The 12,514-nt window shown below is 30.4% G+C and overlaps 1 protein-coding gene across 1 annotated transcript; it reads right to left on the reverse strand.

The window, feature by feature from the left end:
• Positions 1–1,936: 1,936 nt before the first annotated feature.
• On the reverse strand, positions 1,937–3,463 carry LOC123922837 (probable membrane-associated kinase regulator 4). The gene has a single exon (XM_045975518.1). It carries the CDS (start codon positions 3,197–3,199, stop codon positions 2,165–2,167), a length of 1,035 nt encoding a protein of 344 aa, XP_045831474.1. The 5' UTR covers positions 3,200–3,463; the 3' UTR covers positions 1,937–2,164.
• Between the last annotated feature and the right edge of the window lie 9,051 nt (positions 3,464–12,514).

The following is a 12,514-nucleotide window of genomic DNA, read 5'->3' on the forward strand; positions in this document are numbered from 1 at the left end:
TTGCTTCTCTCTCTGATGACTTCTCTTTTGTTGGATTGCTCCCATTTATTCTTTTATTTTGGTTGCTTCTCTCTCTATTGACTGATTCTTCTGGTTTGTGGTTTGGTTCTTCTTTATGTTGGTTTGGATTGCTTTGATTTGATTGGTTCAGTTCTCATTTGGTTTGGTTATGGGCCTATGGCTCATTTGGTTTTGTTCGATTTAAATTGGTTTGGTTTTGTATGATTTGGTTTAGTCTGGATTGGAACAATTTGGTTTGATAAAGTTTGGATTTGTTCGATTGGTTTGGGTTTGGTTAGCTTGAACTGAATTGGATGAAATAGATGTTAGATTGGTTTGATTTGATTCTCCTCTCGGTGTTTGAAGGTTCCTCTTTTGGTGCTACTTGTGGCTCTTGGTTATGATATTAGTTTATTTAGTTTAATTTTCTGGGTTAATTTTGTAACAAGCTTAAAGCTCAGTAAGCTTTAGCTTGAGGGGTAGTATTAAGAAAAAATGTTTTGAGTTTATATTTTTAAGTATGTTTTTCGTTTTGTTTGACAAACTCTCGATGCTTCTTGTTGTTGCATCGTGAGTTTGAGGGTAGGTGTTAAGATAATAAGTTGTTGGACTTTATATTATTGAGTCCATTAGGTTTATAGTCCACTAGGTTTTACTATATAATCTTTTGTAATTCTATTTTATTAAGTAATGCAATTCTGATATTATTGAAACCCTAGCCGTCACTTTGTGTTTCTATCTGAATTTTAACAATTTCAATATTCAGAAAATTCAAAAAGGTGTAAGTAACCTCTCTCTTTCTCTTTCTCTCTCTTATTTTCTTTATTTTTTTTTGTTACAATTTTTTTTTTCTTTCAAAAACTAACTTCGTGTAATAATTTTATGTGTCGCTTTAATATTTTTTAATAGGCCGGTTTATTTTAATACGTGGTTTCTTTCAATTGTAAGATTTTTGCTCTAATATGGTTTAGAATTCATTTTTCTCTCACGGACACCACGACACCGCTAATGTAAAAAATATAGGACACCGACACCGCTACATATTTATAAAACATATAAATTGAGAATCAAAATATATACATGTAAATCTAATTTGAGCAAGTTATTTTTTAAAAAAAGTTTTAAAACAAGATATGATAGTATTTTACCTTTATTTATCCATCTATGATCGAAGAAACTAAAAATATCGTAATCAAAATGTAATGTCTTCAATCCCTAATTGATCAATATTGTTGTTTCTACACATCTTTAACTCTTGTAGATATGTCTAATACGTGCGTAAGGAGAGTATAAGCAAAGAAAAATAATTTTTTTTGGGACACTTGTCCGACACGTGTCATACGAGTGTCTTACAGGTGTCGGACACCGATCTAAGGAGTGTCAAACTAAAGGAAAAATTGCATTTTTTCCGACACCGATATGAGCTATCCGACACGTGTCGGACGAGTGTCATAAGAGTGTCGGACACCGCGACACACCTAATCATAGAGGTGTCGGTGCTTCTTAGAATATATGGTTTATTTAATGCAAAACTAATTATGTGTTTAATAATCATTTTTCTTTTATGTTTTTTTTATAGGGCATTTTTCTTTTATGTTAATAATTTAGATGGTGGTCAAGATTGGTATTCCATGACCGCTCATATATTTTTGAACAAGTTAAATTTTTTTTGAACAAGCGACCTCTCATATACTAATATTTATTTTTATTTACTTGTAGAAATATATGATTAAAATAATATCTGTGAATAGTGCACAACAGTCAATTGACTCACTTATTATGGTACCGAGGGAGTATTGAGATTCTCTCTTGAGTTATGAATTCATCACCATTATCATAATAAAGTGTAAATCTTCTGAAAAATTAAAATTGAAAAGCCACCTTGCCCCCAAAGGAATTATTCCTCTCAGCTCAGTTAATCATGATAATATTTGTACTTCAAAGAGATTCAAATTCAATAGTAGTACTAAGAAAAATGTACCAATTGGTCAGAGAACTAAGAAGAACAAGAATATCAATTTTGAACAAAAAATAATGCTAGAAAGACCATTCTATTAAATCAAAATCAAAACTTGAAAACTCCATTAAAATGCAAAAACAGCATTTCAAATGAAAAATGTCTCTTTTTCTTTTTTTCTTCTTTTACATGATTTTCTACACTTACTCACACTATGTTGCTGGAAAGTGTTGTTGTTTCACTTTCTTTATCTCCACAAACTCCAACTTTTGCACCAAATTCAGAACAAATCCTTGCATCATCTGAACCATTTTTTGAACTACATTGTTGCTGAGACTGTTTACAATGTGCAATAGCTCCTTCAACTGAACCTTCTAACTCATAATTAGCACTAATACTTCTCTTAAACAACTGTAAATCATAGTACCCGGCAGAACTGAACGAAAAAGACGAAGAATTAGAACTAGACCCAGATGAAGATGTTGATAAAGATGAAGCTTTGTTACCACAATATTGTCTTTGAACAACACCAGAGAAAGATTTCCTATGGTTGACAAAATCATCTTCAACCATATCTCTTTTAATCTGTTTCTTATTTTCATCGCAAAAAATCTCAAAGGAGTTTTTATTTTTGTTTTTCATTCCAATTCCAACCTTGTTGTTTGGATCACTAGCATTTGATTTGTCAGAACAACCAGATTTGTTGAACAAAGATTTTAGATAAGCTTTTGAAGCTTTGAGTTTTTGACCAAACAATAACTGATTCATCATTTTCAGTTTCTTAGGCCAAGATTTAACTTTCGGTAAATCACTAACAACAAAACCATTCATTTCAAATGAGTACTCATCTTGGTTCCCTTCACTGCTACTAACTCTGCATGATTCTGAAGGTGAAATGTTGCAGGATTCAAGAGGGGTGTAATTAGAAAAAGTGGGAGGTGTTAAAGGAAAAGTACTATCTTCTAAATTGGTGTTTTGTAGAAGCTTTTGAACCATTTGAATCCGAGGAGGGAGGTGAAGAGGGAGAAGTTTTCCTTTGTAGAAGAGATCATCAGCAGGGGTAGTTTTGGAATCTTCTTCATTTGAGATAGAACTCATTTGAAATTCAAACTCTCTAGTATTCATTGGTGGAAAATCAATGGTATAAGAGAAGAAATTTAAGGGAGAAGTTAGTTCCATGTCAATGTAGTCTTCATCTACATGAACTAAAGTGGCTTGTTTAGTGGACATTTCAATTTTCATTTTTGACTCTTTTTATTGTGATGATGGTTTTTCTCTATTTGTGTTTGTTGAAGTTGAAATGTGGAGATGCCTATTGGAAATTGAGTTTCCTCAAGGACAAAGAGAATGGTGAATGGTGTTTGCCAAACTTTGTAAGTATATATAAAAGAGTATGAGTAAATAGTATTTTAAGTCATTGATTGAAAGAAAAAAATTGTCTCTATAATCAATTGAATGTATGATTTTAAGTTAAGGTTCGCAATCCCACAGTCGCGCAATCGAAACTATGGTATGAATATAGCAGATTTTGAGGTCTATGTAATAGCATTTCAATTGTAACTTTGATAGCATCGGCCTTTTTTTTTTTCTTCGCATTTTCCTGGAATATAACCGTTTGCAACATAACCACAACTGCAATTTAAAATCATGTCTAAATTAATGTATAAAATTATAAAAATATCTCAATATGTCTTCGATGAATCAATTTAATTTTCGCATATGTATGTTGTTGGTTAGTTTGATCCTTAAACACGTCTTTCGTTAATCTTGTATGTCTATAAAAATATTGACGCAAGACATTTTTAAGGATGTTTTTTATGTATAATTTTGATTCATTTAAAAATTATAGTGATACTATTTTAGGGACTAAAATATATTTTTACTCATAAGAGTTTTATGTTTGTATTATTTACAAAATATCAATGTTATCACCTGTGTCGTTACGTTACGTCTATTCAACTATAAAAAATGTTATTGGAACAATCAATTTTCAAACAAAAATACAACTTATGTATCTATGCAACTTTTAAATTTTTTAAATATTTTTTACACGTTTTGGGATCCATGCAAAGAGAGAGATAAAATACTATTGTCATATTTTTATTTAGAGAAAGTTGTTCATATAACATATAGCTCATTAAACCATTTAATGTTGAAAAATTAAATATCTATTTTTAAACTAGCAAGTTATAACATACACAAGTGCACCATATGGTGCACGGTGAACAAGTCAGTGTTTTCATTATATCGAATATAAAATTTACAAAATCCACCGTTGGATTGAAAGTTTATATCATATAGATCATCCATAAAAAAATTTAAAAATCATTTGATATGTTATTGAGATTCATAAAGATTAACGATATTTAATAAAAATTTATAAACCGTTAATTTTGACGGTCTCAATAACATATCGAATGATTTTCAATTTCTTCAAAAAAAATTATGGATGATCTATATGATATAAACTTTCAATCCAACAATAGGTTTTATAAAATTCATATTCGTTATAATAAAATCGTTAACTTGTGCATCATGCACCATATGGTGCACTTCTGCATGTTAGCCAAAGCTTTTTGAACTATGTATGTTGCTTTTCAAGCATGAAATTCATCCATGTATTATTGTAATGTTGAATCTTCCCCCTACTAAACAGTCACTTCCTTAATAATTTATTCTTTCTTTGTTTTTTTGTGTATATCCCAAGTGTTCAGAAAGTCATTGGCTCCACCAACATGCATAGGTGTGAATAATTCCGAACAATGAAACAATGTAAGTGATTTTAAAATGAAATGCAAAGTTTAGATGGAATTCAAATTTGTGTGGTCCTGTGACATAAAAGATAATGTAAGGGAGTAAAGATTTTTTTAAAAAAAATCCTATTGGTATATACCACTGAGGAACTATGAATGGCCTATAGATATTATAGATGCAGTTACCCCTCACTGGATATCTGTCAAAGTAAGCAAGTAAAGAGAGGAATGATGATCCATGAAAGTATATTGATTGTTTTCACTATTCTTTTTCTTTTCCCATTTTCCTATTTTTCATTTGTTTATAAGTTCAATCCATGCTAATTCTTACCTTTTCCATGATGCTTCGGGTCACGAGGAATAGCCGTTGATCATCCACATTGAGTTTAAGAATAATTCTACAAATGAGTTGGATATCACACTTTAATACAAAATCTTAAAGTGTTAGGTTTATGAGTCCTTTCACTTATAAAGTGTCCAACCTCTATTTTTCTAAGCAATGTGAGACTTAGCTCACTTGTCACAACAATCTCCCCCTCAAGTCCTTCAATTCATTTTGCTTCCCCTCAAGCGGAAACTTTCTTCATCCATGTACTTGCACCGCCGTTGACCACACTCAACGGGACATGTCGCCTAACCACCATTGTTAGGAAGACTTTCGATACAAAGTGTCAGTCAAACCTTTTGTCGAACCATCGACTCTGATACCACTGTTGGGTCACGAAGGAGCAGCCAAGGGGATCATCCACATTGGGTAAGAATAACTTCACAAGGGAGTTGGACACCACACTTATGAAATGTTCAACCTCCACTTTACTTCACACTTGCCACAACATATGCCTCCCCCGATCTTAAATATAAATAAAAGACAAAATATATTATATTTGATTTACATTTGAGACAAATGCATTTTAATATGTTCTTTTTCTAATAATTAAGATATCTAGAGATATCAATGAATAGACTTCCAACTATGTACATCGGTACCTCTAAACATTCTAATTAATCCTGTTATTAAAAAAATTTAAATTTTTACAAGAGAGATTCATATAATGTATTAAATATGACTGAAGAAAAAATTTTAAAATTTTGAATGATATGCACGAGTTGAATAAAAATAAAGACCAAAAATCATGACAATAAATACTTCAAGGACTAAAAAGTGGGAAAAAAAATTTAGAGCTATAAGCAAAATTTTTAACCCATAAAAATAAAATAGAAACATGCAACAACGGCAGAAAAAAAGTGAGAGGAATAAAATTAATGAAAGAGATGGTTTTGTCCTGTTTATAAAAAATTGTGTAGTTGATTTATTCAATAAGATCTTTGAATTTAACGATTGGATTGAAGAAACATAATGCCGATATCGAGTTATTAAGCGGAGTAAGTCAATGAAAACTTACTCCTGGAGTCAACGGATCGCTCCTCATATATATTATTAGTTAAAAATAATCTGATCCGGTTGAATCCCGATCGAAAAATCTTAAAACAATAAATATTCGTACATTTATGGTTAAAATTGTACTCAGGCTTAATATTATTCCTAGAGCGATCGATACAGATACATACCGGATACAAATGCTTCACAATTTTAAGAGCATACGTAAGTGTTGCAAGATTCAAATTTGTTTTAGAAACCTATACAAAGCAAGTATCCCCCTATGAAGAATTACTACAGGATCCAAACACATGCATTCTATATCATGAAGAGTGGAATCCAAACCGCATATAGTAAAAAAGAGTAATATGTTTTACTTGTTCTCATAGACAATTTTGATATACTCCATCTGTCCCAAAATATAAGATAAAATTGGTCAAATAAAGTTAAAATATGTAGTACAATTTTTTTAACCAAATATATCAATTTTCGTTGACCAATATTTTTCCTTATATATTTTGCGACGGAGGGAGTAGTAAATAATATCCCTTCATAATTTGATGGTTGTTGGTGTTTTATGTTGGCCTCATTTTGCTAAAACAAATATTCAAGCAAGTTGTTGGATAGAATGCTTCAACATTGGATACAACATTCATGCTTCAACATTGGATATCACATCCAGTGCGCTCTGTTTTCGCGAATGATATATTTTTGCGTAAGATCTTTGAAAGATTTGATTGAAGAATTAATCCACGTCTTTTAATTTGTGTGTCAACACACAGGTGTTTCCAGAATCTTCAGAAAGCGGTTTATGTGTTATTTGTTCCTCAAGATTGTCATAAAAGATTTGATTCTAAAATATATTTTGTGAAGATTGTTGTAGAAAATATAAAAGATTTATTTTAAATAAATCTTTATGGTTCAAGGAGATTATTATTGAAAATATATTCAAGGAGATTGCTACTGAAAATATATTTATGGACAATAAATATATTTATGGAAGGAATAAATATTTGGTGAAAATATATTTGTGGAAAATATATTTTTCTTCTACAAGGTTGCTTTGAGCTGAAGTATTGTGCACTAAGTAGCGCCTTTCCTGATGTTCTAGAAGGCGGTCATGACCTAGTTTTGTTTCTAAACAAATCAACTATTTTAGGAAACAAAACATTTGATACAAGAATATTCCTTGAAGTAACTTCTGGACCTGCTGCGTTTTTGAAGCCCAATTCAAGACCTAGCTCGTGCTATATAAAGGAAGACTGAACCCTTGTGCAACTCACTGAAGCCGAAATTGAGTTTTACAAATCGTGTGTTTAGGGTTTTAGTATTGTTAATTGTGTTCCTCTTCTTGTATTACCTTGATGCAAGATTAAGGATTGTGTGTTACTGTGTTGTAATATCTCTGAAGCTTATAAGCAAGGAGATAGTGTGTATGAACCATTCCTAAGCTTTGAAGTACAGAATTGGTGGATGTTTTAAGAAGTGTGTCTTCATCTGTAAACTGTAACGTGTACGATCACAGTGGTTGTGATTAAGAGGAGTTGAGCGGAGGTTCTCATACCTAGGTGTGACTTAGGTAGAATATAGCACGGGTGGTGATTAGGTGAGAAGTCATAAACGGGGTGTTTATTGAGGGCTTTGAACTAATACTATCATAGTAGATTCACTCCTGGATTGGTATCCCCTAGAGTAGGTTGTTATGCTGAACTGGGTTAACAAATAAATGTGTTATTCTGTTTCGTGCATTTTATATTTCCTTATTGTTCGTCTAGTTCAGTGTTGAACACAGTGTTGGATCATCGGATCAAACATACAGTGTTGGAGCATCGTGTTCAACATCGTGTTACTAGTGTGCCAGAATTTCAAGGGTATTTACCAATCAACTAATGACAACAAGTCACATAAGTATATTTACATGTGGTACTCACAACTAACTTGTAACATATTTTTATTTTGCATGCATATGGCTTGTTTTCATTGGTTGATTAATAAATAACCATAAATTATAAAATGTTATTCCAACACAATTTTCAAACAAAAATACAACAAATATACATTTTTTGTTTTTTTAATATTATTTGCATGCATCGATTTCCGTGTCAATTGTGTGTCCCCAAATTTTGTGTTTATATAACACTCCTCAATTATAAATGGGTGGTTTAGAAAAAAATCTAATATTTCAAGTATCCGGCGAAAGGGGAAAATGTGAAGAAGATTTCCTTCTTGAACTTGGCTGGGTTTTGATGATAACAAACTCTCATCACAAAAGAAGAAAGGTTATAGAGGCTCAACAAGAGGAAACAAGATGAAGACCAAGTCTTAGGATTTTTAATTTAAATTAATTGTAAGTATGTCCTTATCTTTGATTTATCATTTTCAATAATTATATAACTTAGAATGCTCATAAATTATTTATAAATTAATTAAAAATAAAGATGTGTAAGTTAAATATAAAAGTTCATATGAAGCAAGCCTTTAAAATTATAAAAAGCTGTTTTTTGAAAAATAGCTGTCAGGACCTTTTAACTCAGTGCGCTCGTTAACCGACTTAAAAAGATCTGTTACTGGTTGTATTTCCAAAACAGTGCAACGATTGAATTTTGAAAACAGAACTTTTTAAATCGGCTGTCCATAACAACAGATTTAATATATCTTGGACAGAATGCACTTTTTATAAACCATTGTGATTTTTAAACATAACTTTTTCTTATAAGATTTTTTGAAGAGTTGTCTTGCTTTATGGACATTTTCTAAAGCCTCTATAAATATATTTGTGATCATTACAATTGATAACAACTTTCACATTCACAATATTTCTAAGTTATTAATATCACTTTTTCTCATAAACCTTCAAACATATATCTTGTGAAACTTTGCCTGTATTTTCATATCCATAAAAGTTTCTGAGCACTAAGATATATACATTATTTAAAGTGATATTTGATAACAGCCATACATAGTTTTCTTCATTGTAACTTTGTATTGTTGCTTGTTTTCCAAGGTTATGGAAACAAGTGTTGTTTAAGATAGTGGGGTGCTATCTTGTGTTGTATGAGAATTTCACCATAGGGTTTGGTGAAGATTCTTGTGGTTAAAGATAGTGGGGTGCTATCTTGTGTATGTTAGAAAGATTGTTAGGGGGTCTTGGGGTAAGATTGCTTGTAACAAAGATTCTAACATAGTGAATTCATTCGCGGTGTGTGAAGGGAGTTGACGTACCAATAGGGGAACCACTATAATTCTCTTGTGTCGATTTTCTCTTTCCCTTCTCTCTTTTATTTTTCAGCATATTGTTATTACCTTCATCATAACTTTCAAGAAAAATAAAAGGAATCCAAAACATCTCTAAAATAACCAAAAAGTCTTAAAACTTAATTCACCCACCCTATTAGGTTGCACTCTAAAACTTACAGAAAATTGTTTTTTTATTTATTGAATGACTAGTCATTCCACCCGTGCGATGCACGGCTAAATTATGGATAATCATTTTTTTTTTGGTACATTATGCATAATCATATTTCACTATATAAATAACAATAATAATGACGGAGGAGTACTACTCATAATTAACAACATCTTCTTAAACATATTAGTTGATTAATTAACTTGACATCCATGAGTACATGGTAAGCACAAACACATTCTCACATAAAAAATGTTTAAATTTAAAAGTATTCCGGGTATATAAGCATTCCTATGTACAAATATATAAGTTAACCCCAATGGTAGAAAATCCAACCATTATTAATAGAAGAAAAGGATAAATAAATTTTTCATCCATATAAAATTAACAAATTTTGATCGTTGTTCTTACAAAAAAAAAAAGAAATAATTTGTTTTCATCTTTAAAATAATTTCTAATGGATAAAATTTTGACATATTTTTGATATATTTTTGAACATAGTATGAAATTATATATGTTTAATTGGTGAACATAAATTGATCAAAAACATTGACATTAAGATGAACATAAATTGGTGATTAGAAACAAAAAATTCAAATGTACCAAAAAAATAAATAGACGAAAAAAAAGAAAAATTTTAGAGGATGAAATCATATGATTTTGTTTTATAGAGAGAAAAACTAAAATTTACTAATTTTATATGAATGAAAAATATATTTAACTTTAAAAAAAATTAGAATAATTTTTTAATTTTTTTTAAAAGAACAGGAAAATATCGATTTGTTTCATGGGATCTAAAAGGTTTGCTATTAATTGTATTGGAAAGATTAATACTACAATGGGGGAATATTATTTGCCATTAAAAAAAATACTACAATGTATCAAAATTATAAAAAATACTACAAAAGGGGAATGAATGTGTATGAGATATGAAGTAGAAGATATGAGAAGTAGTTTAGACGAAATTAATTGCAGTATTGGAATTTAAAATTTTGTAAGGTGTTAATATTGGCAATTAATTAGTTATTAATTAATTAGAAAAATATGGGTTGAAGATTTAGGCGGACTATAATGGAAGTTTAGGAGGAAAAACATGTTTTGTGTTTTAATATATAAAGGATAATAAAAAGTTCAGAGTAGTGCAACTGACAAAATAATATGCTAAAATTGTTAAGCCGAATGGCAGACATTCTAAACTTATTATAACGAGTGTCCCTGAAAGGTGGTAAAATCAGGAGTGCCACTGCCAATCCGTTTTATAATTGGTGTACATAGTTCGTTTATTTTTAACTTTTTGGTAAACTATATAGTTCTTTTATTGTTTGTTGATTTAGTATTTAAAAGGATAAAGATTACATTATCTTGTCAAATTTTAATCATAATCATTGTTTAGTTTTTAATTAGTATTATATTCGGACAACTATTATGAAGTACATACAACATTGACCATTCCATTTTTATTGAAATCGGGGTTGGGTGAGATTTGCATCTCCTTAGCCACACAATTGTGGACCACGTACAACTATTAGATGAAGAATGAGAGAGATGTATCTCCAGGTACATCTTAGAATAGACATAATTAATGTTTAATTAGTCTACTAACTACTAAGTGAAACCGATTAAGAGTCTCAAACAAAATTTAGATCCAAGACTTAGGGCATACACAACTTATTACTTAATTTGCATGAGACTCAAATCTAGTCCCTATATTGCAATTCTCTTGTTGACAAATTTTTTTTTCACCACTAGTTTAATCTGGTTCGGGTGTCAGTTCTAGTATCAAGTGGTTCCAGTCCCCTCCCAATCACAGTTGCAGGTGATTAAATCGTGGTCTTCCCTTTCAAGTTCAACGTCAATCGTCACTGAATCAACTAACGATTGATTAGTTGACAAGTTATTTTCTTTTACTAAATAACATTTGTATATGAATAATACATAAATTACGGCGTAAATCTTGACCTAAGTTGATGATTTTTGCTAAGCTTTGCATGAGGGGTGGTGTGTGTCTCCTGCAGTCTATTTTTATATATAAAAAGTGGCACAAAACCATGTGTTAGATGAATGCTTTCATTCTTCCACCATATTGTCCTGTTTCATTTGATTATGATGCCTCAAGGTACAAGTTAAGAATTTGCAACTCAAGAAAGATGTTGACACAAACCTTGTTTTCATCGAGTATTTCAATGAAACATAATCTAAACATTCTGATTCATTTCATGACAAACAAAGTGTGAACATAATAATGATTCATAGGCTAGATAAAAGCTAGTGTTGTAGCAGGTACATCATACATGTACTTGGCTTTGGTCTCAATGAAATGAATCTAAATAATCCCCTGTCTAGTCTACATATCTGTCATTATCTCATGTATATTATATGAGAGCCTTAAATCCTTAATTTATTAAGTTACAAATTTAAATTATAGTGTGATTAGGTAAATAAAGACTATATATTGAACTTTGAAGCGGCTACATTAAGGCAAATTCTAAAATGGACCCTTACATTAAGTGGTCTATGATGGATGGGAAGTATTATCCCTAGGATTGACATTTTGTCTACAATAATATAATGAACCTCTCACACCTGATTTTTACTTTTAACTCTAATTTTCTCTCTCCCTCTGTATTCATGTCACTCATTTTCTCTTATTTATCACTCCTATTTTTATTTTTATTTTGGAATCTCCTCTTTTTATTTCTTTTGAACTTTTATAATGTTTTTTTTGTCAAGATTTTTTTTTCTCAAGTAGCCTAATGGCTATAAAATCTATCTTAAAGATGAATAAATGGAGTGTCTCATGTTCAAAACCGAAGTTCCTGTAAATATAGTGTGATGTCCCTATCAACTGAGCTAAGCTCACGGAGATTTTTTTGTCAATAACTTTTATAATATTTTTAATTAATTTTTATCAAAACTGTATGATTGTAAAGTTTTATATAAACCCATTGAAACTTTAACGTAGAAAAAAAATGTAATCATTTTTTATTCCAAAAAATAAATTAATAATTTAAAATAAGTTG

This window comes from Trifolium pratense, linkage group LG1 (genome assembly GCF_020283565.1).
Source record: "Trifolium pratense cultivar HEN17-A07 linkage group LG1, ARS_RC_1.1, whole genome shotgun sequence".
Taxonomy (NCBI): Eukaryota; Viridiplantae; Streptophyta; class Magnoliopsida; order Fabales; family Fabaceae; genus Trifolium; species Trifolium pratense.